The sequence below is a fragment of the Heterocephalus glaber genome, unplaced genomic scaffold (assembly GCF_053883595.1).
Source record: "Heterocephalus glaber isolate CG9 unplaced genomic scaffold, H.glaber_assembly_v1.0 deba00001687, whole genome shotgun sequence".
Lineage (NCBI taxonomy): Eukaryota > Metazoa > Chordata > Mammalia > Rodentia > Bathyergidae > Heterocephalus > Heterocephalus glaber.
In genome coordinates, this window is record NW_028258412.1 from 27,452,196 (window position 1) to 27,479,153 (window position 26,958).

Consider the following 26,958-nt stretch of genomic DNA (forward strand, 5'->3'; position numbering starts at 1 on the left):
AACTGTGAACAGGAATCAGTGGTTGGAGCCCCTTTTTGGTGTTTTGCCTATACTTTTATTACTTTAATAATGTCTTTGGTTATACTTTTTTGCTGGGTGTCCAAGACCAAGTTAAAGTGAGACCAGTATTAATCAAAATTAACTTTTTTTCTTTTGCCAAATATCAAGGTCAGTTAAGATTTTCCAGGGGTTATTTGTGGGACCGTGTGTAGAGCCTCTCAGGTCTTGTGTCAGTGTCAGCCACCAGGATGGGTCAGGGTCTTGCTTGAGCACATAGCTTCCTGTGGAAGCATAGAAGACATCTTCTCTTTGGTGACTGTCCTTTTTTTTTTGGTACCAGGGATTGAACTCAGGTCCTTGCGCTTATGCAGCAGGTGGTGAAACCACTGAGCTAAATCCCCGGCCCTGACTCTCCTTTTTAACACATTGTACTTTGGTTGATTCTTGTTTTTTGGGGTCTAACAATTTCCTTGCTCCGCAGGTTGGATGACTCACCGAAGTTGTAGGATCTTGTAGAAAAAGTCCCCTCGTGTCCTGGGTCTTGACCTTGGAGGGCCAGTGCCAAAATGCTAGCTGTCCTTTTAGGCCAGTTACCTTTTTACCTTTGGTCTCCAAACTTCAGTTGTTCAACACCCAGGAGATCAGTTATTTTATCTAGCTATTGAGTACCTTGAAATCTCCACAAGGTTTTTCACTTTTGCAAGAGAGTGTAAGCATGAGGTAGCAGGCACTCATGACAAAGCAGGGTTGCCCTTTTATCCCTAACACAGGAGAAGCAGCTGACCTTTAAATTCATTGGCTGAATTCAAAGGCTCACATGTAGTCCAGGCTGGCCTTGAACTCATAGCAATTCTCCTGCCTCATCCCCCGAGTATTGGGATTACAGGTGTGTGGCCAGGGGCCAGGGATTTAGCTCAGTGGTTTCACCGCCTGCTGCGCAAGCGCAAGGACCCGAGTTCGATCCCCAGTACCAAAAAAACCCAACCAAACAAAAAAAGAACAGGTGTGTGCCCAGCTGATTTCTCCCCATTTCTCTCCCAATCTGGGTTCCGAGAATAAAGGGTCTAAGGTCAGATTGACAGCATTGCAGGGAAAACCCAGCTGTTCCATAAGCCCCTGCTTCCTCACAGAGGAAGATCATCCTGAGCATGTGCACACTAGGGCAGACACTTGGGCATTGGTACACACAGGGTGTGGCCTGGACACAGACACCAGGCTGGACAGGACGGTGGCTGGCAGAGGACAGGATGGACTGAATCTGCTGCTCCTGGGCTAGCCGTGTGCCCTGTCCTCCTTGCCGTCCTCCTCCCCAGGACAGGCAGGCAGAGGGCCCTGAGCACATTGTCCCCAGGGTGAGGGTAGCAATGACCTGCTGCAGTTCAGTGCTCTGGGCCCATCCTCAGGTTCACTTTTCCTCACTGCCTCCTGGATTGGATGCTGCTGGTGGGCAGGGCTCTGCGGGTAGTGCTTCCTGTGGGAGCCTTCGTCCCGAAGGCTTCAGGGTGCATGGAGTGTCAGCTTCTGGAGCGTAGATTAACAGTTTAAAGTGGGCTGGGGATTTAGCTCAGTGGTTCCACCGCCTGCCCCATAGGTGCAAGGTCCCAAGTTCGATCCCTGGTACCAAAAAATCCCAAAAAACAAAAAAAACCAAAACAGTTTGAAGTGGGGGCCTTGGGCTGGGGATTTAGCTCAGCAGCACCATGCCTGCCTCGCAAGTGCAAGGACCTGAGTTCGATCCCCAGTACCAAAAAAAAGATTACAAAGTGGAGGGCTTAAAAAGGTGAATCAGCCAGGCATGGTGTTGCATGTCTGGAATCTCAGCACCTGGGAAGGCTAAGGCAGGAGGGTGGAAAGTTCTAGGTCAGCCTGGGCAACTTAGTGAGACCCTGTCTCAAAATAAAAAATAAATAGGGCCGGGGATTTAGCTCAGTGGTGCTGCTGCCCGCCTCACAAGCATAAGGTCCTGACTTTGATCCCTGGTACCAAAAAAAAAAAAAAAAAAAAAAGAATAAATAGCTGAGAATGTAGCTCAGTGCCTGGGTTCATTCTGTAGCAATACACACGTGTGTCCATGAGTGAGCCATCCTGTTCCACAGTTCTCACATCTAAGAACTGGTAAGCTTGGTTGCATTCATGCAGTGGGAGACATCTGGCCCCGCTGATGTTGATCTCCGCTTATTGAACAGAAAAGTGTTAATCATTCATAGAAGGGAAAGATTGTAGTGCAGCGTAGTAGTCCACATTTGAGAAAGATGCGTGTATTTGGTAAAATCACACTTTCTAGAAGTGGAAATTGAAGATTGGTGGTCTACTTGTCCCAGCGCTTCGCCTAGCACACATTGAAAACAGAGGAGGCTGTATCATGACGGTGGATCACATGTTACTGTAGGCTAAGAGTTCCTAACAAATTTAGTGATCCTTTTTTTTCCAGTATGACACAGAAATAAGGTTATGAAATAACCCTAAGCTCTTATCTCCCAGCTCGTCAGAACTGTGGCACGCCAGCATGCAGAGAAGCAGCTTCGAGAGGAAAGGGGGAAGAGAGAGGAGCAGAACAGACTGCGGCGCATTGCTGCCTCCGCTGCCCGAGAGATTGAGCACTTCTGGTCAAACCTCGAGCAGGTGGGCCTTCTGCACCTGTCTGTGTTGGCCCTTGCTGGCCGGCACCCCGGTCTCCGGGTGTCTCTGCATCTGGAGACACAGGGCAGCAAGAGGAGCTCATGCCGAGGGCCTGGTGGCCAGGGGTCATGGGTGGTGCCTGCGTCCTGAAGGCCACTCACTTGCATGGGCTCTCTTCTAAAACAAGTTTTCATCTCACCACCTAATATCATTGCTGCAGGATACAGTTAGGGGCAAAACAAATGGAAAAGCACCAAACCGGATTATTTCTTTTTGAATAATGTGAAATGAGGTTGGGCAACTGTGCTTTGGTACTATATGTATAACTTCCCTTATATGCGGAACTTCTATAATTTATATCCTTAATAACTTGCTTATTTATTTGACTTTTTGTATTTAGGTTGTGGAAATAAAACTACAAGTAGAATTAGAAGAAAAAAGGAAAAAGGCCTTAAATTTACAGAAAGTTTCTAGGAGAGGTATGGTTTTTCTTTTTTTTTTTAGATGTGATTTTTTTTTTTTAAAAGCACTAGAAGGGCTGGAAGTATAGCTCAGAGGTACAGCACATGCTTAGCATGTGTGAGGTCCTAGGTTCACTCCCTGGTGCCACGAAAAGGAAGAAAAACGAGCCTGAACAGTTTTCATGGTGCCCTTTGCTCAGATTCTGCTAACCCGGCAACCTCCTGGTGCCCTGGCCCTGTGAGCCAGGGCAGGCCTGGGTCAGGGAGACCTTTTGGTACAAGTGCTGTACCTCAGCATTGCACTTTTCAGTGTGTGACGCATCCAGCTCTGGACTGCAGCTCTTGTGAGACACATGAGCGTGAACCAGTGCCTTAACATTAGTAACTTGGGGATGCTGGGCATCAGGGCTGTGGATGGCAAGGGGAATTCATTGAGGCCTGTGCCAGGCCTGGGTCCCTTGGGGCCATTACTCCTTCATGTGTGTTGGCGGCAGCTGCCTCCAGTCATTGGTTTCCTGGACCTGCTGGGACCAGTGCAGGCAGCATTCCCTGTTCTTCAGTGTCTTGGGGAGGGGGGCCGGCTCATCTTACCAATGGGGAGACTGAGCCCCACAGATGCCCACTGCTAAAGTCACAAAGCTGTGAGGGGAAAGTCACTGTCTCAGGCCCCAGAAGGAAGGAGGTGGGGCTCGCACTTCTGTCTTTCCTTGCATGGTGGCAGTGGTGGAGCAAAGAGTATCATCTTTCCGCACCTCTAGTGACAGCTAATCGTGTCTCTTGTCTTTAGGAAGAGAGTCTCGATCTAAGGGATTTGATGCACTGTCAGAACACTTCTTGGTAGGTTCACAGTGTTACTGCACTCTGAAGAATGGAAGCCATGTAGGATGGCCCTGGGATGCTCAGGGCTCCCTGTTGCCCTCAAGGGTGTGCCACATGGACACTTTTGTGACTCTCGATCTCATGTTTGTGGTTTTATTCTGTTTCAGGATTCAGGACTCTCTGGAAGAAAGAGAAAAGCTAGCACATGTCTGACGGATGATGAAGGTCTGTCCCCTTCCCTTCCCTTCCCTTCCCTTCCCTTGGTGCCAGCTGTGCCCCAGGGTCCTTGGAGTCCACGGCACTGCAGTATGGGGGCCATGGTCTTGTTATTTTGAGCCAGCTGGAAAGCGTAAGCTCTGCATTTGTACAGGCTTCGCTCCATGTGCAGGGGTGCACAGGCATCTCTTGGTGTCTCTAGAAGGCTTGAGATGTTTTCTGGAACAACACAGTGGTATTTGCCTTTGTGAGGTTTGGAGCCCGGTGTATCTGGAAAGCAGTGGACCCACATGCTCTTGACGGCACAGGGCCATGTCCATTCCTGTCCTTGATGGGTATCCCTTGTGCATGGTGGTCACCATGCCAAGTGGTAGTTGGGTGGGTTGCCTGCTGTCACTCTCATGGCGTGGTCAGCGGGCCAGAGCTCTTGAGGAACACTTTTGTGATAGTCAGATGTGGGTACCCGAGTAGGGACACAGACAGGTGTGAGTGAGCTGAGGACAGCCTGTGGCCAGCAGTGTCCAACCTGTGTGCTGTGCATGTCAGGGCTGGGGGCTGAGGGAGGGGCAGGAGTAGGGTCTGTGGAAGCCCGTCTAACAGTGAGCAATCCCAGTAGGTGCCCGGCAAGGCTTGCAGTATTAGCAGTCACATGGTTTATTGACTTGGTTGGCAAAGTATGGTAACCTTTTCCAGATTTTGGGAGTTTAGTGTTTTGGTATGTACCGTTTCTTATTTGGAAGTTGACAGGGAGCATTTGGCCTAGTAACTGTCAAGAGTTAAGTTCTGTTGCAAGTGACAGAAACAAACAACAGTGGCTTGGGTGGACTGGAGCTTGGGGAACATGGCCCAGGGCTGGCATGGTGACTTGATAGTATTTTCAGAGCCCCCCCACTTTCTCCTGTGTGCTCCCCTGTCCTGTTACCAAGTGCCCCTTCCAGCTGCTTTCTTGGGCAGGCGGCTCCTGCAGCTCAGCTGTCTGCTGCAGTTCGAGCTGCAGTTGGAAGTGAAGGAAGAGACAAATCAGGAGCACAGAGGGTGCCTTAAGCCCCTGGGATGAAGTGGGCGCCTCCCAGATCCTGGCCATGCTTCTTCCTGCACATCAGTGGCCAGCTGCTGCTGTAGGGGCTGGCCCGTGGTCGTGGTGCAGGTCTGTGGGGCTGGTGACTGCAGAGCAGGTGCTTTGGGTGGCTGGCAGTCTTGGCCACGTACAGTGATGTAGGTTGATGTCTCTGTGGGAGTCTCACTGATTGGGGGCATCTCATGGGGCAGGTTAGTTTGGGGAAATTGGAGAGCTCAGTAGAAGCCACTTTGCATGGTGGGCATGGGCTAATGTTGCCAATTTAAACTTCATTTTGAGGGAGATTTGATACCTTTCTTTCCTGACACTGATTTATTTTCCGCTTGTGTCTGAGTTTTCTGAATATCAGCACAGTTAGTAACTTTACCCCATGCAGCTGTGCAGTCATGTGCCCTTCTCCATCTGCACCTCCTGCACACCCCTATCCATCCCATGCCCTCTGCCCCTGGAGAGTAGTGGAGTTGGCCAGTGGAAGATGGGCAGTGATTTAACACATCACACCAGGCACCAAGTGTTTGGGTTGGTGCTGAAAGGAAGGTCAGAGAGACATCCGACTCACAGGTGAGTACTCCCAGTGCTCTACCTGGGGGTTGGCCTCAGACCCCACTGACATCGCCCTGTCTCCATGGGTATTGTGACTCTGTCTTCCTGGGCAGAGGTAGAAACATGGTGGGTGTGTGCATGTCTTGTCACCTGGGAAGTAATTGCGTCACTTCTTTGCAAGGGACACACTTTACTGGACTCTAATAGCCATTTCAGGGTTTGTGGAGAGTCCCTTCTCCACATTTGTTTTATTTTCTCATATTCCAAGGAGCCAGTTTAGATACTGAAGCAGACTTTTGTATATTTAACCAAATTTTCTTTAAAGAAGGATGTCTAAGTGGAACTCAGAGCAAACCAGCTTAGCTGCCTGGACTTTCCCTTTCCTTTTCCTGTGCATTCTACTCTGGCACCAGTAGTCAGAGGGGAGGACAGGCAGGATGAACTTCTGAGTGGGTACTGCCAGGGTGGCGTGTGTGTTCAGGAAGTATTGAGGTCTGGGGGCCTTGAGGTTGGCACCAGGTGCCTCTGTAGCCCTGGTGGGCGGTGGAGGTTCATAGGAAGGAGTGAGCACTTTGTGCGTGGGGAGGGGGAGCTGTTGGATTGTGTGCATATGTATTTGTTCGTGAGGGAAGAGAGGCAGAGGGGAGCATAGATGTCAGTGGGAGGAGCCCTGAAGAGGGGCCTGCTACTGAGGGAGGGCTGTGCAGCCCCCCTGGCCTGGTGAGCGGTGGAGAGCTGGTCCTCCAATGTGGGGTGCTCTGCTGTGGAGATGCTGGTGGAGCCGCTTTTTCTGCCACAGGCCCAGACCCTCATTATCAGAGAGCTACAGGGTTTTCAGGGGGTCTGGAGAGCATGGAGCAAGAGGGCTGAGGCTGAGGAAGGCACCCACTGGGAGTGGCCCTCTCTGAGGGGTCGCAGGCAGCACTGTGGAGCTTTCCTGCTATGTAGCTTGGCAGTGATGGAAGGTGGGCCACTGTGTATGGGCCCGAGGAAGGCCTGTGCTGTGTTGTTACAGCCCCCAATGGGAGGGAAGCCACGCTCCCCTGTTTCCTGCTCCAGTAAAAACCATCACATCCAGATTTAACCCGAGAAGTTAAAGAGCTCACTTCAGCTTGTTTAGTAGTTATGCAGGAGTCTCGAGCCCTGGAAGTGTGTAGTAACTTTGAGATGCTACAGTGGAGCCTCACATGTCCCTGACCTCTGATGGTGATCATTTCAGTGGAAGATGAAGAGGAGACCATTGAAGAGGAGGAGGCGCACGAAGGGATTGTAGACCACCACACAGAGCTCTCTAATCTGGCCAAAGAAGGTGGGCTGTCATGATCTTACTGAAAGGTGCACTTATTAAACATTAAATAGGCTCACAGAATAGAGCAACTTTCAGGTACAAATAACAGCACTGCATGGACTGCGGCACTGCCATGGCCAGCTGTGTCCCCCAGTTAAAGAAAGAACTCCTGGGTCCTCCCTGCCACCACCCCCACTGTCCTGGGGTCGTAGCCGCTCTGTGCTCTTTGCCAGTCTCTCCCATGGCTCTTCTTCCCCTGCCATCTCTGTGTGTCTGAGGCAGCACCCGCCACCCTGCTCCAGAGTTCATCTGGGTTGTCAGATGCTGCTGGGAACATTGATTTCCACACCCAGCATCACTCCACGCATGCTGTGCCTCCAGTCGCACTGTGCCGAGGCTGGGCCTTGGGTCCCACAGTGCTGCTGCAGTGCTCTGTGTGTGACCAGAGGGGCAGCCTGTGAAGGCAGGTGGGCAGCTTTCATGTCTGTGCCACAGTGGGACACTGCTGCCCTCACCTCGGAGGGCTCCAGGTGCACTTCCCTGCCAGTGCCAGTGTCTTCCGTGTGCCCCTGCCCACTGCTTTGCCAATTTTGGTGTTGGGCTTTCTTGTCTGTGCTTTTCATTCCTTTTGGGGTGGCTTTTGATGAAAGGTGTTCTTAACTTCAGTGTACTTGAATTTATCAATTTTCTTTTTCTTTTTCTTTTTTTTTTTTTTTTACTTTTTGGCACTCAGGATTGAACCCATGCTCTTGAGCATACTAAACACATGCTGTTCCACTGAGCTACCCCCCCAGCACTGTCAGTCTGGGGTTTGTTTTTTGGTTTTTTTGGAGACAGGGTCTTGCTGTGTAGTGTAGGCTGGCCTTGAGTTCACTGTGTAGCCCAGACTGGCCTGGAACATTCGGTGATCCTCCTGCCTCAGCCTCTTGAGTGCTGGAATTACAGGCATGTACCACCACGCCTGGCAGTCTGTGTGTGTGTGTGTGTGTGCTGGTGATTGAACCTAGGGCCTGGCACATGCTGAGCAAATGTCTTTAAAAAACAAAAAACCCTCTGCCCCTCCTCTTGGCAGGGACTGGTGTTTGGTCCCCCGATGTACTGGTGCTGGCAGCTCCTATCTGCTCTCAAGTTCCAGGAAATGGAATACAAAGCCAGCAGATTCTTTTCTATCAAGATGAGGATGTTCTCCTGTAGGGTTCTCTGAATGTTTTGTTTTTCTTCTCATATTAGTATCTTATGGCTGTATGTGAAGTAAGAGTCAGTGTTTCTCCTGAGTGTGTAGCTGATCATCGCCACACCCTTTTTTTTTTTTTGGTACCGGGGATCAAACTTGGGTCCTTGAGCTTGCACAGCAGGCGGCGAAACCACTGAGCTAAATCCCCAGCCCCAGCACCCTTTTGAAAAGCCCGTATTTCCTGCACTGAGCTTTTCTGCCAGTTCAGACGTAAATCGTTCTCTTCTTCGCTCGGCTGTCTCTGGGATCTCCATTGCTTTCTGGCTAGTGTGTGCCAGTTTCTGTAAGAGCATCCCGAGGAAAAAAAAAAAAAAAGAGCATCCCGAGATCCTGACTCCTGTAGGCCTACCTCACTCTTAGGTGTGGTGAAGTGAGTTCCTCTACCCTCTCTTCTTTAGATCTTGACTGTTCGGGGAGTGTTTCAGATACACATTGGCTCCAGAAAATCCCTTGGAAGCATTGCTTGCAGGCTGACTGCATGGGGCATCAGACGAGAACGATCAGATGTCAGTCTCTGAGACTCAAGTCTTCATCATTAGCTCCCAGTAACATTTTATGATTGCATGTCTTGGGTTGTTTAATTTCTAAGTGCTTTGTATATTTTCTTTAAGGTTGTATTAAGTGGTGTGCTTCTAGAACTGCCTGCTAATTTGTTGCTGGCCTGTAAGGGTGCAGTCTGTCTATCACCTTTGCTGGCCTCCTTGGTTCTGCGTAGTCTTCCTCTCCACGAGGGGAGGGGAGGGGTGGTGGCTGCCTGGCTCAGATTTAGGGCTTGCTGCCTCCTGACCCTGTGCTCTTGGTGACGTTCTCCTCACATACAGCAGGGGACTGTGGTTCTCCAGTCACAGCCATGTTCTGAGGAGGTAGTGAGGTCTGGCCTGCTGTGTGCCTGGTGCTCTTTGCAGCAGCTGTCGCATGAAGATGGCCCTGCGGCTTCACTGTGGGGCCTGACGTGCAGGGCTTTCAGTAGCTGCTTCCAGCAGGTTAATGGGTGCTGTCCTCCACCTGCCCCATGGTTGCTTCTGTGGGCCGTGTGTGTCTTAGCATCCTTCCCTTACTGCCTCAGCTCAGTGAGGCTCAATGACTGAGTTGGGTCTGCTGGGTGTTGTGCTGTCAGGTGCTTTTGCTGGGCTATGTGCTTGGGTTTTGTGTTTCTGTGTGCACAAGTGGGACAGGGTTTGGATCTTTCGTTGCTCATGCTGTCCTTGGAAGATTTAACCTTAAGGCTAGCCTAACCCCCGACAGTGAATTGAGGAACATGCTTTTTTTCCCCTGGGTGGGTTTTTTTGTTGTTGTTGGGTTTTTTTTGGTACCGGGGATCAAACTTGGGTCCTTGAGCTTTCAGGGGCAGGCAGTGGAACCACTGAGCTAAATCCCCAGCCCTAAGAATTTTTGTTGTTGTTGTTTTTGTTCTGGGGATTGAATTTGGGACCTTCTGCTTTCCAGCCAGGTGGTGGCACCACTGAGCTAAATCCCTGGCCCATCCTCTGGTTTTTTGAGACGGGGTCTCGCTGTGTAGTCCAGGCTGGCCTCAAACTCGTGGTGATCCTCCTGCCTCAGCCTCCCAACTGCTGGGATTACAGGCATGGGCCACCACACCTGGCTCAGAGGACCGTACTTCTAGCCACAGCCAGTCATACCTTTTTTTTTTTTTTTTTTTTGTACTGGGGATCAAACTTGGGTCCTTGCACAATCAGACAGGAGTTCAGAGCTTTTTCTTTTCTTTGTATTCAGTTTTTTTTTTGCGGAGGTGGTGGTGGTTCTGGGAAACAAACTCGGGACCTTGCACTTGTGAGGCAGGGGGCGGAACCACTGAGCTAAATCCCTGGCCCTGTATTCAGTCTTGATAATTAAGTTTTCTGAGAATTTGTTCACTTCATCTAAGTTTTCTTTTTGGAATTGAACCATTTTGTCATTGTGCATTAGTTTTGATCATGTAGTGGGTTTTGTGATGCTCCCCCTCCTGGATCCTGTTGAGGCAGCTTTTCATGGGGCCATCTGCACATGTGGTGTGTGTGCTTGCAGCAGCCCAGAGTCAGCACCTCATGGTCAGCATCCCTCACGTGTCTACCACTGGCGCCTGTTGTTGGCCAAGGTCCCTGGTTTCTCCGGCCCGCTCTGGTGTGTTGAGATTTCCCATCATGGGATTGGAAACCTGCTTCTCATGTTTCTGCCAGGCTCATTTTCTGTATTTGAGGCTGCGTTACTAGGTACACAGGTCTGCTTTCTGTTTTCTGAACTCCCAAGCTGTGCCTGGCCTGTGCATAACCTGTCCACTGAGTTGTAAATCTTGATTACCACAGCTTGTTCCCAGATGTCCTTTCTTTTTGCTGTGAGAGTGGAGCCAGGGCCTGGTGCTATGCTGAGCCGTGTCCTGGCCCACCTCTTGCTCCTCATTCATGTCTTTGTTGTCTTTTATTTCTTTGAATGCTGTTGGTGTTTTCGTCTGTGTCTAGAAACCCTCTATGTGGAGATCTGCAGACCCAATTCTGCTGTCTTAGTGAGTTGTGACTTCTGCTGATGGACGTTGTCTTCTAGTACACTTTGTGATTTTGACATTTTATCGGAACTCCTCGTGACAGGTCCTGCAGGCCTGTCAGTGAGAGAGGTTCCTCCAGAGATGGCTCATTAGTGTGTAACTTGCGCTGTTCATTTAGAGTGTGTCTCTTGTAACAGCGTGTTGTGTGCTTTTTCCTTCCTTAGTTTGCTAGCGTCTGGAGTGTTTGGTGTATTTGTATTAAATTTATGTCTGTTCTAGTTGGGCTTACATCTGTCAAAATTTTTAAATTTGTCTTCTGTTTTACCAAATCTGTTATTTATTCATCCTTTTATGCTTACTTTAAGCATTAGTTAGGTATTTTAAGTGTTATTCTCTTTTTTATTTATTTTTTGGTACCAGAGATCAAACTTGGGACTTTGCGCTTGCGAGGCAGGCGGCGGAACCATTAGCTAAATCCCTGGCCCTGGTCTTTTATTTTTTTTGAGAACAGGGTCTTACTATGTAGTTCAGGCTGGCCTTGAACTCATGATGGTCCTCTTGCCTCAGCCTCCTGAATGCTGAATGCTGAATGCTGGGATTACAAGTGTGTGTTACTATGCCAGGCATGCTTTGTGTTTTATGTATCCTAGCCAGCAGTTATTTCCCATCAGTGAATTTTTGTTGTTTTATTTTCTTGTGGTGCTAGGGACTGACTCCAGGGCCTCGTGCATCCTAGGCAGATGCTGTACATTGACCTACACCCCCAGCCTGGTATTCATTGTTTATATTTTTATTTAAAGATGTTACCATACATTTATTAGATGGTTTCAGAAATATTTTGTTCTTTTATGAGTAAAAAGTTAACTTTTCTCATTTCATTTAAGATTCTTATCTTTATAAGGAAAATATTTAGATCATTATCAGTAATGGGCAACCAGCTTAGTTTTTAAAAAAAATTAACATGATTTTAGGTATTGCAGGTTGTGCACCAAAAAAATGATGCTCAAAAAGCTTTAGATTTCAGAGCATTTTGGACTTTTAGTGACGCTCAAAGTCCAAAAACCTGGGAAATCAGAAAGACTTCCAGCCCCTGGCTCTTCCCAGGGGTGAGCAGCCTGTTTGTACCATTTCCAGTGACTGTCATGGCCCAGAATGGGAGGCCTGTGCCAGGCCCCTGCTGTCTGCCACATGTTGGTGCTTCCTCTTGCGTCGGGGCAGGGCGGTGGTGGACCAGCACTAACTGTCCTCCTGCCTCTGCAGCTGAGCTGCCCCTCATGGATCTGGTGAAGCTGTACGAAGGTGCGTTTCTGCCAGGCTTTCAGTGGACCCCACCTGAGCCTGTCAAGGACGAGTCGAGTGGAGAGGAGGGTATGTCTCTTGCGGCATAAGCCAAAATGCAAATAGTCATAGCCAGTCATAGCAGGTTCAGTTTGATGAAAGAAATAATTGGGAGTGTATTTAGTATGTAGTGTTTTTTTTTATTAAATAGATTTTAAATTCTGTGCTTTTCACTTATTGACCTAAAAAGTGCTGTTGCTGGAACATTTGATCAAGCTGTGAAGGATATGGAAATTAGTGTGCTTGTTTTTGTTACTGGGGATTGAACCAAGTGTTTGCACTGAGCTGTGCCCCTCTCCTTTTTATTTTATTCTATTGTTATTATTATTATTGATATTCTTTTTTGAGACAGAGTCTTGCTATGGCTGGCCTTGAACTTGCTATATAGGTCAGGCTGGCCTCAAACTTGTGGTGCTCTTCTTGACCCAGCCTCCTCAGAGCGCTAGGGTTACAGGTGTGTACCACCATACCTGGCTTGGAACTGTTTCTGCCTAGATTCGTGTTATCCCACTGTGCTGTGTTCCTGTGACACGTGTGTCCAGAGGAGTTTGCTTACATATTAGGCATTGCAGGTAGAGGCACAGGCTGCATAGAGCACATGCACCATCCAGTTCTGATCGTTAGACACAGGTGCATGTGAGGGGTGGGAGCGAGGCAGTGCTGGCTGGGGTCTCCCAGGAATCGGGCCCTTCAGGCTCCTGTGCTGGCAGCAGGGCATCAGGGAGGCGTGGCCCTCCTTTCCAATTTTTCCTTTCTTGGTGGTGGCAGAGGGAACATCACCTAGCCTGAGACACCTATAAACTTGTCCATGATACTGGGTCCCTTTCTTAAGTACCAGGCTATTGGCATATTGTGCTCTGAGGTCATTCTAGAATGGTCTTAACTGTGGTGTTTCACAACAGTGCTCATTTATCAAGATAGCTAAGTAAAATGGATTACAAGACTAGGGTGATCTTGTACACCTATAACTCTAGCACTCTGGGAGGCTGGGGTAGGAGAATTGCAAGTCCCAGGCCAGCCTGGGACTCTTTCTGTCTCACAGGTAAAATACAGAACAAGAGCTGAGGGTGTAGCTCAATGAGAAGGCCCTGAGCTCAATTTGCAGTACCACAAAAACCAAAACAGAATAGAAGATGATTACCTCTGTCAGGTGTTCTGTTTTACTGTTTTCCTCCTCCCCTTCTCAAGGCTTAGGCTCATGAAACTCACAGCAACCCCTTCCCCGTCCCCTTGCTGTTGCTGTTGTAGATGTGGAGGACTGCCTTGGGGACAGGGAGACCCGCAGGGACCTGGTCCTCATAGATTCGCTGTTCATCATGGACCAGTTCAAAGCTGCAGAGAGGATGAGTGTCGGCAAACCCAACACAAAGGACATCGCAGAGGTCACTGCTGTGGCCGAAGCCATCCTGCCCAAGGGCAGCTCCCGGGTCACAACCACGGTGAGGCGCTGGCCAGGCTCGGGGCAGGGTGGGATTTTGCACACAGGTTGCCAGGGAGTTCTGCATACTCCTGGAGGAGCTCAGTGTCCCAGCTACAGAAGCTGCCTGGAAAGGCAGCTCTTGCTCTTTCTTCTGTTCCTCTAAGTCATCTGCAACAATTTAACAGGCATGTCTTATGGCTTTCTATTTTAGGGGGGATTCTCTGGGGAGTGAACACAGGGTCTTTGCATTGAGCTGCATCCCCAGCCCTTTTTCATTTTGAGACACGATCTTGCTAAGTCACTAAATTTCCCAAGCTGGGCTCCGAATTGCGATCTTCCTGCCTCAGCCTCCCAAGTGCTGGGGTGGCTAGGCACCTGCTGTAGTTCCAGCCTTACAGAAAGGTTTTGTGGTTGTCTTGACAAGCAGTCATGGCCTGGATGGTCTCTTCCACAGGTGAAGTTCAGCACTCCCTCTTTGCTGTACGGCGCCCTCCGAGACTACCAGAAGATCGGCCTGGACTGGCTGGCCAAGCTCTACAGAAAGAACCTCAATGGCATCCTGGCCGACGAGGCTGGGCTTGGCAAAACTGTGCAGATCATTGCTTTCTTTGCCCACCTCGCCTGTAATGAAGGTAGGGCCCTTGGGTTTCCTGGAGGAGTGTGTTTGCTCAGATGTGGCAGTGAGGCGTGTGTCTGATTGAGGGTGAGGCCTGGCCGTTGTATCCTCTTCTTTGCTCCGGTCCGCAGTGTGGCTCAGAAGAACTTGTTCCTGCAGGTTGAGGTGGCAACACCTGTAGTCCCCACTACTCGAGAGGCTGAGCTAGGAGGATTGCTTGAGGCCAGGAGTTCAAGGGCAGCCTTGACAACATGCATACAAGACCCTGCCTCAAGGAAGAAAAACTTTAAAAGTTCATTGTTTAGACAAAATGTTCATTCACCCTTAGCATTAGGTGGGGTAATTCACTTTTACAGTGGACCTTAGAGTTACGAGTGGCCTGACATACAAACAACTTGGGTTATGACTGGAATTTTAGTTGTTCTTTTTCTTTTTTCTTTCTTTTTTTGGTACCGGGGATCAAACTCAGGACCTTGCACTTGCGAGGCAGGCACGGTGTCACTGAACTAAATCCCTAGCCTTGGAATTTTAGTTTTAACTTATGACCAAAGTCTTGAGTTACGACCCAAATGCTGGCCGCTTGTGCTTGCAGATGGTCTCAGGTACAGATTTAACCCTTACAGAGTTCTGGAAGGAGCATGACAGCATCCTTTCCTGTGTGGGGTTCACTGAGAAATCTTGGGCCAGTGTCTGTAAGGACACCGAGATCCACCTGTGTGCAGGAGAGACTGAAGGCTGTGTAGAGCCTGAGCCTCCACTGACCAATCTGCGTTACAACCAGTCCTCAGGAACAAACTGAGTTTGTAAGTCAAGGGTCCACTGTACTTAAAATCTCATGTGATACAAACACCCAGCTGCTGTGACTCAAGTGTTACCCTGCAGTGTGGGAGGAGCAGGTGGCCTGGCAGCCTGCACTGCTGCAGGTGAGCGCAAGGCGGAGCGGTGCAGGCCCCTGGCCAGCGTGGCTGTGCACTCACTCCTGCCCTGCAGCCCGGCCACTCTTCCTGTTACCTCTGCACCACCATGTCCTGTGTCAGGCCCCAAGCCCAGCACAGTGCCCTGCCTGGATGGGGGCATGTCCCATGCATGCCTGCTCCCTGGCAGGAAAGAGCGACAGGACAGGGCCTGCTGCCTTTCTGTCAGAAGTGTCCCCTGGCTGCCAGGTGCAGACTCACAGCAGGCCCTGCCATTGTGCCAGGGGAGTGGACACAGCCTGGTCCTGCTGGCATCTGAGAGCTTGGCTGGACACACTGGAGGCAGGAGGTAGCATCCGGCAGGGTGTCAGGGACACTGGGCCTGAAGGGGCTCCTGGGACAGGGAAGGTGGAGCCTGGTTTAGGAATGGCTTCTGGTGGAACGTCCCTGAACACTGTGGTCAGTCTTTAGGTACACACAGAGGGTTGAATTCAGGCTCTATGTTTTCTCCACTTGACCTCTTTCTGCTTTTTGACTCAGTATTGTAAAGCTTTTTGTTTGTTTGTTTGCTTTTGGTACCGGGGATTGAACTCGGGAGCTTGCGCTTGCATGGCAGGCACCAGAACCACTGAGCTAAATCCCAGGCCCCAAGGTATTGTAAAGTTTTAAATGTAGTACTTTAAAGTAGATGTGTTTGTGTAGTTCCTTCAGGGCAGAGAACTGCCTGGCCTCATTGTGTGTTACTGAGGTGAGGAAAACACTAATGTGTTTTCTGTATTTACAGCAGCCGTCATCCCCTTTCTCTGCAGGGTCATGATACAGTTCTGGACCCAAGTGGGTGCTGCAACCTTGGGTAGGACCAAGCTTCCTGTGTGCCATGAATGTCCACCTTTCCACTTACAGGAAGACCGTCATAGCTCCTCCCTGGTGCCTGTGTGGCTGCGCTGTGTCACCAGTCTTGTGCCCTTATGAAGTGAATATGGGTTGCATGTACACAGACAGTGTGGCACCACGACAACTGCTCTGGTGCCTGAGACATTGGCTCTGGTCTGGAGGCTCAGAGCACCGTGCAAGTTAAACTTAAGGGTTGTATGTCTCTGAAACTTCTCAGTTCATATTTTTGGACCATGTTCAGTGATGGGTAACTGAAAATTCAGGTAATAGAGCTGACTGTGGTAAAAATTGGAGGAAGTCTGTGCTTCTAAACCAGGGATTTTATTTTGTTGAATGCAGGAATGAGTGTGTGAGTCTGTTCCTCGCCCTCAGGCCTTGTCTGGTGGAACCCTCTGCCAGCCATTTCTCCTGGACCCCAGTAGCCTCAGAGGGAGCCTGGGGAAATGCTGCCCTACATTCCCAGCACGTTCTGTTATAATTTGAGACAGTGTCTCATTAAGTCAACCAGGTTGGCTTTGAACTTGCCGTCCTCCTGCCTCAGCCTCCACAGTAGCTGTTGTGTGCTGCTGTGCCTGGCTGTCTACCCCTCTGTCTGTCGTGTTTGTTTGTTTGTTTGTTTGTTTCTGATATTTTTTTTGAGATAAGGTTGCTATATTCCAGGCTGACCTTGAACTTGCTATGACGTCCAGGCTGGTCTCAGACTTTCAGTCCTCCTACCTCACCTTCCCAGGGTGCTGGAATTACAGACATGTGCCCCAATGCCTGACTCCTTTTTCACTTTTGAAGGGAAGAAAAATCTCACTCCCTCCCTGGGTGGTGACCATGGGGCATCCTGTTAGTGTCCTGCCCTGCCTCGTTCTCAGATTAACGGACATGCTCAAACCCAGGTCCCTAACTGCACTTCCTTTTCTAAGAACAGAAAGGAGACCTACTTAGGTTTTTAAACCCTGTTTCCCATGATATAGAGACCCATCTGGTTTGATGGGTGTTGTCTTAATCTTGGGGCTGTGCTTTGAAGGGTCTACTGCCTCTTGTGTTTTCTTTGTGGAGTTTCTGTTCACATCTTTGGTTCCTTCTCCAGAGTCCACGGCAGTGCTCTGTGCATGAGCAGGGATGGCTGTTGATGCACATACTGAAGATGACTTTAAAGCTTGCTGTTTCTGCCTTTCATATGATTTCAGCTTCATTTGTGGTGCAGAGGTTGAAATCTGCCGTGTCTGTTATTGTGCTGAGTCTTAGCAATCTGAGTTTTCAGAGCGTGCATTTTGGGTGCCCCCTGAGGAGCACAGTTTCAGCTGTTGCGGGATGCCTGCTCACCAAAGGACTCATGCAGGTCTGGAGGTGCTCAGCCTTGTTTCTAAGTACTCACTGTGCTGGAGATGTCCTCCCTGGGCTCATATTGGGGTCAGTATGGTCAGGGGTTTGAGTGAGTCCTAGTTCCAACAGTGCCTGCTCTTTTAGGAGTTTATAGGGACCTCCCCTGCAGCAAGACAATGGGGACCAAGTGTCTGATGCCGGGGGACTATGCCTGCTCTCCTCAGTGTCTGCCTTCCTAGTGGGCAGGCTCATCTGACACCTGCTTCTTCTCAGGCTCCGGCCCCCGTGCCAGGTGCCTGGGCTTAGCAGGTTCCTTAGTGGTGAAAAATTCTATCTTTTTTGTTTCATAGGTAATTGGGGTCCGCACCTTGTTGTCGTGAGGAGTTGTAACATACTCAAGTGGGAACTTGAGTTGAAACGGTGGTGTCCCGGGCTCAAAACCCTTGCCTATGTCGGCAGCCACAGAGAACTCAAAGCAAAGAGACAGGTATCTTTTTTTAAAAAGGCATGAAATAAACAGAAAGCTATCTTAGTATTTATAGAAGACAAATTTCGGAATGTGAAGACTTCCTCATTAATGTAACTGTACAGCTCGCTAGTCAGTGAGTCCCTGGAAATCATAGAGGACAGAGCCAGGTGCACTCTGCCTTGAATCCTGCTGCCTGTCATAGCTGTGCTGCATCCGCAGTGCTGAATTCCAGACCCACAGAATAATTTCCACGGGAGTGTTCGTCGGAATGTGACATAGCAATGAGTTTCCCTTTGTGTCCTCCAGTTTCTAGTACTAGGTCCTAAGTGGATATGTGTATTGGTCACAGTTTTTTGTTGCATGTGAGATTTTGCCTTGCCATTAGATATTATTATTTCGAGTAATATTTACTAAAAAATCAGTACCTTGAGTTCTGTCTTCACTTTTTCTCTTTATCTTGGTCTGTTGGTGCTGCTGCGGCACAGTGCCACACGGTAGGTAATTTATAAACAAGAGAAACCATCTCTCCCAGCTCTTGAGTGCTGGAAGTCCAAGGCCAGGGCCCAGGCAGGTTTGTTGGTGAGGGCCCAGTGTTGCCTCTGAGATGGCACCTTCCTGACCTGCATCCCCGTGGCCCTTTATGAGGCACTGGTGCACTCGGGAGATGGAGATAGCCCACCTCTTAGTGCACTGTGTGGATCTTTGAGGGGAAATGTTCAGCTAATAGCCCTGTCTCTAGTTACTAACTTGCTCTTAAAAAGCTTTCAGTACAGTCAGTTGCAGCATAGATAGTTGGATTTCCTACCTTCTGAATATGGTTTCTCCTGGTTCGGATTATACACTCTGCAAGCTGTCCTGCTTTGTGCCCCTCTCTGATAGTCTCTCTGGTTTCCAAATGATGTCCGCTCTTCTGTCACCTGAGCAACCGAGTCGTAACATCGCAGAAAAGCACATGTTAGAAGTTTGCCATCTTGTGGGGCTGCCTCCCTGGCTGTCAGGGCCAGTGTGGTTCACAGTCCAGATGTGCCCGCTCCAGAGGAAAAGAGAAGAGTATCAGCCCAGATATTTTCTCCGCAGTGATAGAAGTTACTCAGAATAGCGAGTTGGCCTGTGAACGCGGAGCAGCGGGGCCTCACGCTGATGCTCTGCCTTGTTGAACCAACTGGTAGCTGAGGACTGGGCCAGAGGGTGATGGGCTCCTTTCTGTGCCTCAGGACTGGACCGAGCCCAACAGCTTCCACATCTGTGTCACATCCTACAAGCACTTCTTCAGAGGCTATGCTGCCTTCTCCCGTGTGCGCTGGAGGTGCCTCATCGTCGATGAGATGCAGCGCGTGAAGGGCATGGCAGAGCGGCACTGGGAAGCAGTGTTCAGCCTGCAGAGGTCTGTCTGCCCCTTAGGGTTGTTGCTGCCACGCAGCCCAGATGGGCCTGTGGTCACTACATTCGCATTCTTTAGGAGAAATGGAGGTGGTTGCAGACACACAAAATTGCTCTTCCCCTCAGAGCCCGCAGAGCTGCGGAGACCGCAGAGCATGTGATCTGCTTATATTGGCTCCTGGAGCTGAGCTTGCCCCTTCCCAAGCCTGGCTGCAGAGCGGTGCGGCACTGCAAGTGTGTTGGGAGCCTAGCATTGCTTCCTCTTTTTTTTTTTTTTTGGTACCAGGGATCGAACTGAGGACCTTGCTCTTGCGAGGCAGGTGCGGTGCCACTGAGCTAAATCCCTGGCCTGCTTGCTCTTTTTGCAGCCAGCAGCGCCTGCTTTTGCTCGACATGCCACTGCACAACACCTTCCTGGAGCTGTGGACCATGGTGCACTTCCTCATTCCCGGCATCTCACGGCCCTACCTGAGCTTCCCACTGAAGGCGCCCAGTGACGAAAACCAGGATTACTACCACAAGGTGGTCATCAGGCTGCACAGGGTATGTCTGCTCCACACCCACAGGCTGGCCTGACTGCTAGGGTGTTGCTGCTTTGTTTTCGGGAAGAAATAGTTGTTCTTTTTCTTCAGGTGACACAGCCATTTATTCTGAGGAGGACAAAGAGAGATGTGGAGAAGCAGCTGACAAAGAAGTACGAGCATGTGTTGAAGTGCCGCCTCTCTAGCCGGCAGAAGGCCTTGTACGAGGATGTCATCCTGCAGCCTGGGTGAGTGCTGCATGCCCGCCTGCCTGGCTGTGAGGAGAACGTGCGTCCTCTGGCCTGTGTGTGAGCCCCTGGTCTCCTGGGATCCCACCTCTCAGGCTGGCAGTGGCACCCTCCACCATGGTGCTGGTCTCAGAGGTGCTGTTTCTGCACAGCTGCATGAAGCTGCATGTGTGTAGGCCCTTTTTATTTTTTGAGACGGGGAGAGGCTCACTAAGTCGCTAAATTCTCCGGGCAAGACTTGAACTTGTGATCTTTGTGCCTTGGGCTCCCAGAGTACTGGGATCATGCGCCACCATGCCTGGTCACACCTCCCACCATTCTGTGCCCTTCCTGAGTCTCTACCCAGCTGCAGGGTTGGGTACTCTCCCTCTGCCCCAGCTCTGTTCATTTCCTCACCATTCACAGCTCTCTGGGATTCCCCACACCTCCCTGTTCTTGGGGGCCCCTGGAGCATGGTAGTGTTTTATGGTCTAGGAATGCTGAGTGAATCAGTGGGTGCAGGAAGCCTTGTGTGGGCATTGGGGTTCGGCTGCTAACCCAGTTGGGGTCCCATGCTCCCTGCTCAGGACTCAGGAGGCTTTGAAGAGTGGGCACTTCATCAATGTGCTGAGCATCCTGATGAGGCTACAGCGCATCTGCAACCACCCCGGGCTCATCGAGCCACGGTGCCCTGACTCCTCCTACGTAGCAGCAGCTCTGCAGTACTGGTCAGCCTCGCTGATCCTGAAGGTGCTAGAGAGAGACCCATGGAAGGTGAGTGTGCAGAACCTAACTGCGGTTGTAGCTCTTGCCCAGGCACTTAATAGATAGAGCCCTGCATATCTCCACATCCGTGTTGTCTCTGGGTTTGCCTGTCCTGGACATTTTGTCTAGCAGGATCCCTCGGCCTTGTGTCTTGCTCCTCTCACGTAGTGCATTTTCAGTGTGCATCCTCTCTGTAGTAAGCACCAGGACTTCCTTTTGGAGACGATGCTGTCTGCTCGTGTGGTGGTCTACATTTGCTTGCCGTTCCTCAGCTCATAGGCTGCTGTGAGTGGCACTGCTGAGGGCATTCCTGCCGAGGGTGGATGCACAACAGTTCTGTCCCCTCAGGAGCACACTGGGGGTGCAGCTGTGGGTCATGCGCCACTCTGTCTGGCTCACACTGATGCTGACAGTGCCACTGTAGCCAGGCCACCTTATCTCCCTCCTGCACCCCCACCCCAGCCAGCACTCTCTTTAGATGCTTAGCCTCCTGCTGGAAGCAGATTGGTCGAGGTATCCCAGTCCTGGGAAGCAAGGTGGAGGTGCTGGGATGGTGAGGCGCTTGTTCTGGCCGAGGCAAGCCCTGCGGCTGCTGGACTGAGTGCTGTGTCCGGTTGCAATGTCCTTCCTGCCGCACAGCTCTGGAGCGCGCCTCGAGCCTCGCTGTCAGTCCCACACTGACCTCCAGAGGTGCAGCCCTGCCCTGAGGTCTCACCTGCCGTACCAGGAGAGCATGCGCTATCTGCGCTGCTTTGGAGCTGCTCAGACCAGGCCCTCCTAGTGGGTTTCCATTCCTCTGCCACTTCATGCCGTGCAGCACATATTTTTGCCCCTTTAGGAAACCGATCTTTCTATATTTGATATCATTGGATTAGAAAATAAAATCACTCGCTATGAGGCAGAACTGCTATCTAAGAAAAAGGTGACCCGGAAACTTATGGAGGAGATCTTCGCCTCACCACCTCTGGCAGCCCGGCCGGTGGCAGTGAAGCTGAAGGCCAGTAGGTAAGCGGGCACGGGTTAGAAGTGTGGTGCGCTAGTTCTGCCTGCCCTGCTCTGAGGAGCACCTGTGGGCCATGGGCTTAGGCCCCCTCCTTGACCCGGGCTACCAGTGACTTCCTTTGGTTATCAGCTTCTCCTGGAAGTTCCCAAATGTCCTGGGTGTTAGCAAGCATAGACCTCTACAGGCACCTCCTGGGCAGCACAGTGCAGCTGCTCACTGCCCTTCTTTGTTGCCTTTTGGCTGAATTCAGTCTGGTAACAGCTGTGGTGGCCTGCTGGTGAGGGCAGGTGGAGGGTCCACCCTGGGCATGGTGACATCAAACAACAGGAAATGATTTTTACAGGCCAGGAGGCTGGCAGATATGTTAGATGATGAAATTACAATATAAATGACTCAGGACAGACTAAAACTAGCAGTTAGAAATAAGCAAAATCCTGTATTTGGATGAAAAAGAAAATGTAAATAGGTATTTTTGAGACAATGGGTCAATTCCACAGGTTGATAGGCATTCCTGTTGCTACTTCTGTGGCTTCACCAGGGACGGGACGTAGGTGTCCTACCTCAGCAGCAGCAGAGTCCGCTCACCACTCCACAGGGAGCCTGCAGCCTGGGAAACACAGATTCGTCCACTTGTGCTTTCTGGCCTTTGCTAAAGGCTTTCAGTGGCTGCCTTCGCATGCAGCTTTTTTTTTTTTTTTGGTACCAGGGATCAAACTCGGGACCTTGTGCTTGCAAGACAGGCAGTGGCACCACTGAGCTAAATCCCTGGCTACATGCAGCTTTGTGCATGGGACTTGGAAACTACCGGTACTGTTTTCTGGGGAAAGAAGAGTGTGCTCTGTTAGAGGATAGCGCATGGGCCCTGCGCCTGAGCAGCGTCTTCATGGCCCCTGCTGTTTTAGGCTACACACTGAATTGCCCTGTTCTCCCACTGTCTCAGCAGGGTGACTTTGCTCCCACTTGGCTCTTCCTCTAAGCTAGAGTCGCACGGGTATTCTGTGCCTTAGGTATTTTTTCAGTTCCACATGGCTAAGTACTTAAGACTTAAGGCCGTATTTGTCCCTGTGTTACTCAGTGTTACTGTGTTACAGTGTGCCACATTTGTATGCAGTTTGTCAGTAGCTCCCAAGGGTGGTGGTACGTTCCTTGGAGCCAATGTGAGCCCCTCCAGCCCGCCCTCTGGAGCTGGGGACCCTCTGTCCTCTGGGGCGATGCTGTGGAGCTGGGCTCTGCAGCTGGGTGATGTCCTGTGTGTCTTCCTGCCTGCCCAATTGCGTGTAGGTTGTTTCAGCCTGTGCAGTATGGTCAGAAGCCTGAGGGTCGCACTGTGGCATTCCCCAGCACACATCCGCCCCGGACAGTGACTGCTAATGCATCTGCAGCTGCCCCACAAGGCCCAGTTCGAGGACGCCCACCAATTGCCACATTCTCGGCAAACCCAGACACGAAAGGTATCGTCACCTATCATCCACCTTCCATGTTGCGGGAGGCTCTGGGTTGGGTGAGGCTGCCAGGAGCAGCTCCTAAGGCTTTGTGCACCTTCTCTTCCTCGTGCTGGGTTTTTCTCTGTACAAGAAACTTCACTCCCAGTTGAGCTGAGTGTTGACCATGATGACAGCAGAGCATTTGACCTTTGTGTATTTTAAAGACATTCAGGAAACTTCTGAGAAAGTCTGTTCTTGTTACAGTTTGTGCCATCATTTCAACTTCACTGATGATTACCATTGAGAGGATAGGGTGAAATAGCAGGAAAGGTCCTAAGAGCCATTCTAGCCTCTAGCCGAAGGTCCTCGTGTCAGGTGTCCTGTGTCTTGTCCACACGAGATAAGCCAACACCCGGGACCACAACTGAAGGACTTGTCTGTAAGATAGGATGGATCGCGCCTATGCTTCTCTGTGTTTGGGAAGTCGCTTCAATGACAGTGGCTGGCTGGGCTGCTCCAGTCCTCCCTTCTCTCTGAGAAGGGCCCTGTGTGCTGCTCAGCCGTGCTGATGATGGGCTGGCTGTTTCTCATCCCAGGGACACTCCTTGGTTTTTAAGAGAGGACTTCTCATTTGAGAGCTGTATGAAGTAATGTTGATGTAATTCTTTAAAATTCGGATGTGAAGTGTTGCATTTTATGAGAACCTCTAACAGCTTTGCACAAACCAACCTTATTGATTGCAGCGGCAGCAGCCCCGTTTCAGACCTCTCAGGCTTCCACCAGTGCTCCTCGACACCAGCCCGCCTCGACCTCCAGCACAGCCACAGGCCCAGCCCACCCTGCGCGACTGAGGGCGCAGACCACTGCCCAGGCCTTGGGTGCAGGCCTGCCCCCGCCCCTGCCCCAGGCGCCCTCGCTGGCGGCTGGGCAGAGCGCGCCGCCCCAGCGGCTGGTGCTCACCTCGCAGGCCCAGGCCCGCCTGCCCAGTAAGTGGCCTCTCGTCCAGGGGCTGCCTTGTGGCCCCACGCTGTCAGGAACTCGGGATGTCTGAAGAGCCTTTGCTGTCCACTGCCTCTGTCTGTCCCTCCGCCCAGGCCTGGTGCCACCTGGAGCTTGATGCCTGCCAAGAGGCCAGTGCCGGGCCCTGCTCTTTCTGTCCTTTCTCCTCCTTGCCAGCTCTGCTCACCTCCTCTCCCTCCCCTCTCAGGGCCGTGCCCTGCTACTATGTGGAGGGTACCTCCCCTCTGCGGGCGCTGGCTGGGTCCCATCCCTTAGCCTGCAGCTCCTTAAGCAGGTGTCAGGTCGCCAGACACTATTCACACCTGTGGTGTCTCTTGTCACCAAGCTTGAACTCGGAGCAAATGCTTGCTCAGCAGAGACATTTGGAAATAACCTGGTGTCTGAAATATCAGAGTTACACCTGATTTTCGAGAGTAGAGCTTTTTACCGAGGCCAGTGCAATTAGCATGTCTTCAAGTCTTATGTGGACGCTTATTAATTCTGCTGTAGAATTTGTCCTCATGTGAAATATTGTGGGTTACAGCATTTCTTTTTTTTTTTTTTTTTTTTTTTTTTTTGCTACTGGGTATCGAACTTGGGACCTTGCGCTTGCAAGGCAGGCGCCAGAACTACTGAGCTAAGTCCCCGGCCCGAGTTACAGCATTTCTCAGATGCCACCTCACATAGCTGATTGGTTGTATAACAAAATTGTTGAGGCGTTCCTGGAGAGCTGGAAAGGGAGATGTACAGGGGAGATGCTGAGTTCTGGAAAACTCCACATTGCAAACCTCTCTGGTGTTGCCTCAAGTAAGGAGTGGCATCCTAGGCAGCCGCCTGAGGGGATGCCCTTGCATGGCACAGGCCCAAAGCGCAGTCCATTGTGTGTGGAGGGGAACGCAATGCAAGCGCTTCTCATGTCACCTGGTCTTCACATCAGGCAGAGGAGGGCTAGCGGGGGATTTATACTGTGCCAAACTCTTGTGTCTCTCATTTTCATTTTCCCTCCTTGTTCATGGCTTTTCTGTGGGTAAGACAACCTCAGATATTTTTCCAGTCTTCACTAACTGTTCTCCTCATGGTGTCACTAATAATTCTGGCATGGACTGTCTCGGGAGGAGCATTTGAACTTGCCCATTAATTGTTGGGTGAAAACCTTTCCGCTGCTGTTTAGTTATGGGGCTGTTTTGAGCTGGGTTCTTATGACACCAAGTTACATTTTAAAAAAAAGTTTAAGCAATGTTAAGTTTCACATTTTTCACAGTAAATCTTACAGGTTGAATCCTATGATCTAATTTGAATTAGTATGAAACTATGTCTTACAGTTTATTTAGGTATAACTTACTTATTTAAGAACATTCTTAGACTTTGAAGAAGTCATGGTGTAATCAAAGCTATTCATCACAAAGCTTTTGTATCTTGCCTCTGTGAGCTAAATTGGACACATGCTTTTTTAAACTTCTGAAAGTTCTCTGAAGAAGTTGGTACATTTCCAAGTTTATGACAAACAGATTTTCAGTATTTTTATTTTATTTTTTTGAGGTGGGGCCTGGCCATATAACCCAGGCTGCAGGCTGGCCTCCACCTTCCTGCCTCAGCCTTCTGCATGCTGGGATTACTAGGTGTGCATTAGCACACCCGGCAGATTTCTACTGTTTCTGATGTTTGCTGGGGTTTTTTTGGAGGGGGGAAGTACAATGTATCTTAATAGTTTGGTTAATCATATTAACATCGATATCTAAAATTCCTGCCTGTTACAACTAAGTAGGCTGTAACCATTCCAGTCTGGTTTTTAAGAGTTTCTTCTATTAAAAGTTAACTTTCCTTATGTGGTAGAAAGCAACACCTGATAAGTGTCTTTAGGTCACTCGTTTGCCCTGGACAGTCATTGTTTACCACAGTGGTTGTATAACAGTGCCCTGCTTTCTCCAAAATGGAGTCCCTTCACCTTTCCTTCTGCATTTCATCAGGTGGAGAGGTGGTGAAGATAGCACAGCTGGCATCCATTGCGGGGCCTCAGAGCCGGGTTGCTCAACCAGAGACACCTGTGACTCTCCAGTTCCAGGGGAACAAGTTCACCTTGTCACACAGCCAGCTACGGCAGCTCACAGCAGGCCAGCCCCTGCAGCTGCAAGGTAGGGACAGCAGTGACACCAGTGAGCAGAGAGGCGTGTGTGGTGGGATGATGTGGGAGAGTGCTTGGGTCTCTAAGCTCCAGGCTCTTCACTTGGGTGCAGTATTAAGATTCACCTTCTAGTGACTGTTGGGGACCAGCGAGATGATGTTCTGCCTGCTTGGTAGGCACTAATGATAGTCGTTTGTATCAGTAGTATCTGTCTTTTGAAAAGAGTTTTATATTTTGTAGCTCGGGATAGAAATATTTGCTGCTTTTTAATATTTGTCTTAGTTACTTGTCTTATTGCTGGGACAAAACACCCAACATCCACAAATTAAAGGAGGAAGGGTTTATTTTGGCTCACAGTGTGTAGAGGTTTCAGTTCATAGTTGGCCAGCTCCAAGGTAGGGCAGCCTGGCAGAGGGACTGGCAGAGGAGAAACAGTCCATGGCAGGGTAAGCAGGAGACAGCAAGCAGCAGCAGTGAGCCTGCCTTCCCTTTATCCCATCCAAGCTACAAGCCTTTTGGGTGGTTCCACTCACACCCAGGTTGGGGTTTCTGTCTTCAGTAAATCCATTCAGTCACACGTAGAACTGTGCTAATTCTGGTCTGTGGACTAATTTAGTACCACACACCCTTAATCCCAGCATCACACCCTAGATCCAGCCAGTTCTGAAAAGCCCCACCTATGAGCACATGAGGCTTTGGGGGGACATCTAGATACAAGCTGTAACAATGTTAGTGGTAGATAAAGTGTCCTAAAAGTGCCAAAGGACTACTGATTTATGTATGAGAAATTACTTTCTTTTAAACTCAGTTTC

General features: G+C 50.2%; 1 protein-coding gene across 24 annotated transcripts in view; it reads left to right on the forward strand.

The window, feature by feature from the left end:
* The window catches only part of Ep400 (E1A binding protein p400), a 106,575-nt gene that overhangs the window by 37,077 nt on the left and 42,540 nt on the right, over positions 1–26,958 (forward strand). For 18 of the 24 annotated variants that reach the window (XR_002394605.2, XR_002394604.2, XM_021257704.2 and 15 more), the window contains 17 exons: positions 2,482–2,622; positions 3,020–3,098; positions 3,868–3,917; positions 4,067–4,124; positions 6,956–7,045; positions 11,998–12,105; positions 13,324–13,514; positions 13,950–14,127; positions 17,587–17,723; positions 18,920–19,089; positions 19,454–19,628; positions 19,718–19,854; positions 20,421–20,607; positions 21,437–21,603; positions 22,883–23,052; positions 23,769–24,011; positions 25,992–26,156. Coding sequence is in view for 22 of the 24 variants with exons in the window: in XM_021257704.2 (XP_021113363.2) it covers positions 2,482–2,622; positions 3,020–3,098; positions 3,868–3,917; positions 4,067–4,124; positions 6,956–7,045; positions 11,998–12,105; positions 13,324–13,514; positions 13,950–14,127; positions 17,587–17,723; positions 18,920–19,089; positions 19,454–19,628; positions 19,718–19,854; positions 20,421–20,607; positions 21,437–21,603; positions 22,883–23,052; positions 23,769–24,011; positions 25,992–26,156 (2,446 nt within the window). In the remaining 2 variants the exon portion in view is untranslated. The remainder of the gene's footprint in view (positions 1–2,481; positions 2,623–3,019; positions 3,099–3,867; positions 3,918–4,066; positions 4,125–6,955; positions 7,046–11,997; positions 12,106–13,323; positions 13,515–13,949; positions 14,128–17,586; positions 17,724–18,919; positions 19,090–19,453; positions 19,629–19,717; positions 19,855–20,420; positions 20,608–21,436; positions 21,604–22,882; positions 23,053–23,768; positions 24,012–25,991; positions 26,157–26,958) is intronic. The other 6 variants (XM_021257715.2, XM_021257718.2, XM_004844016.4 and 3 more) reach the window with 3 other exon arrangements.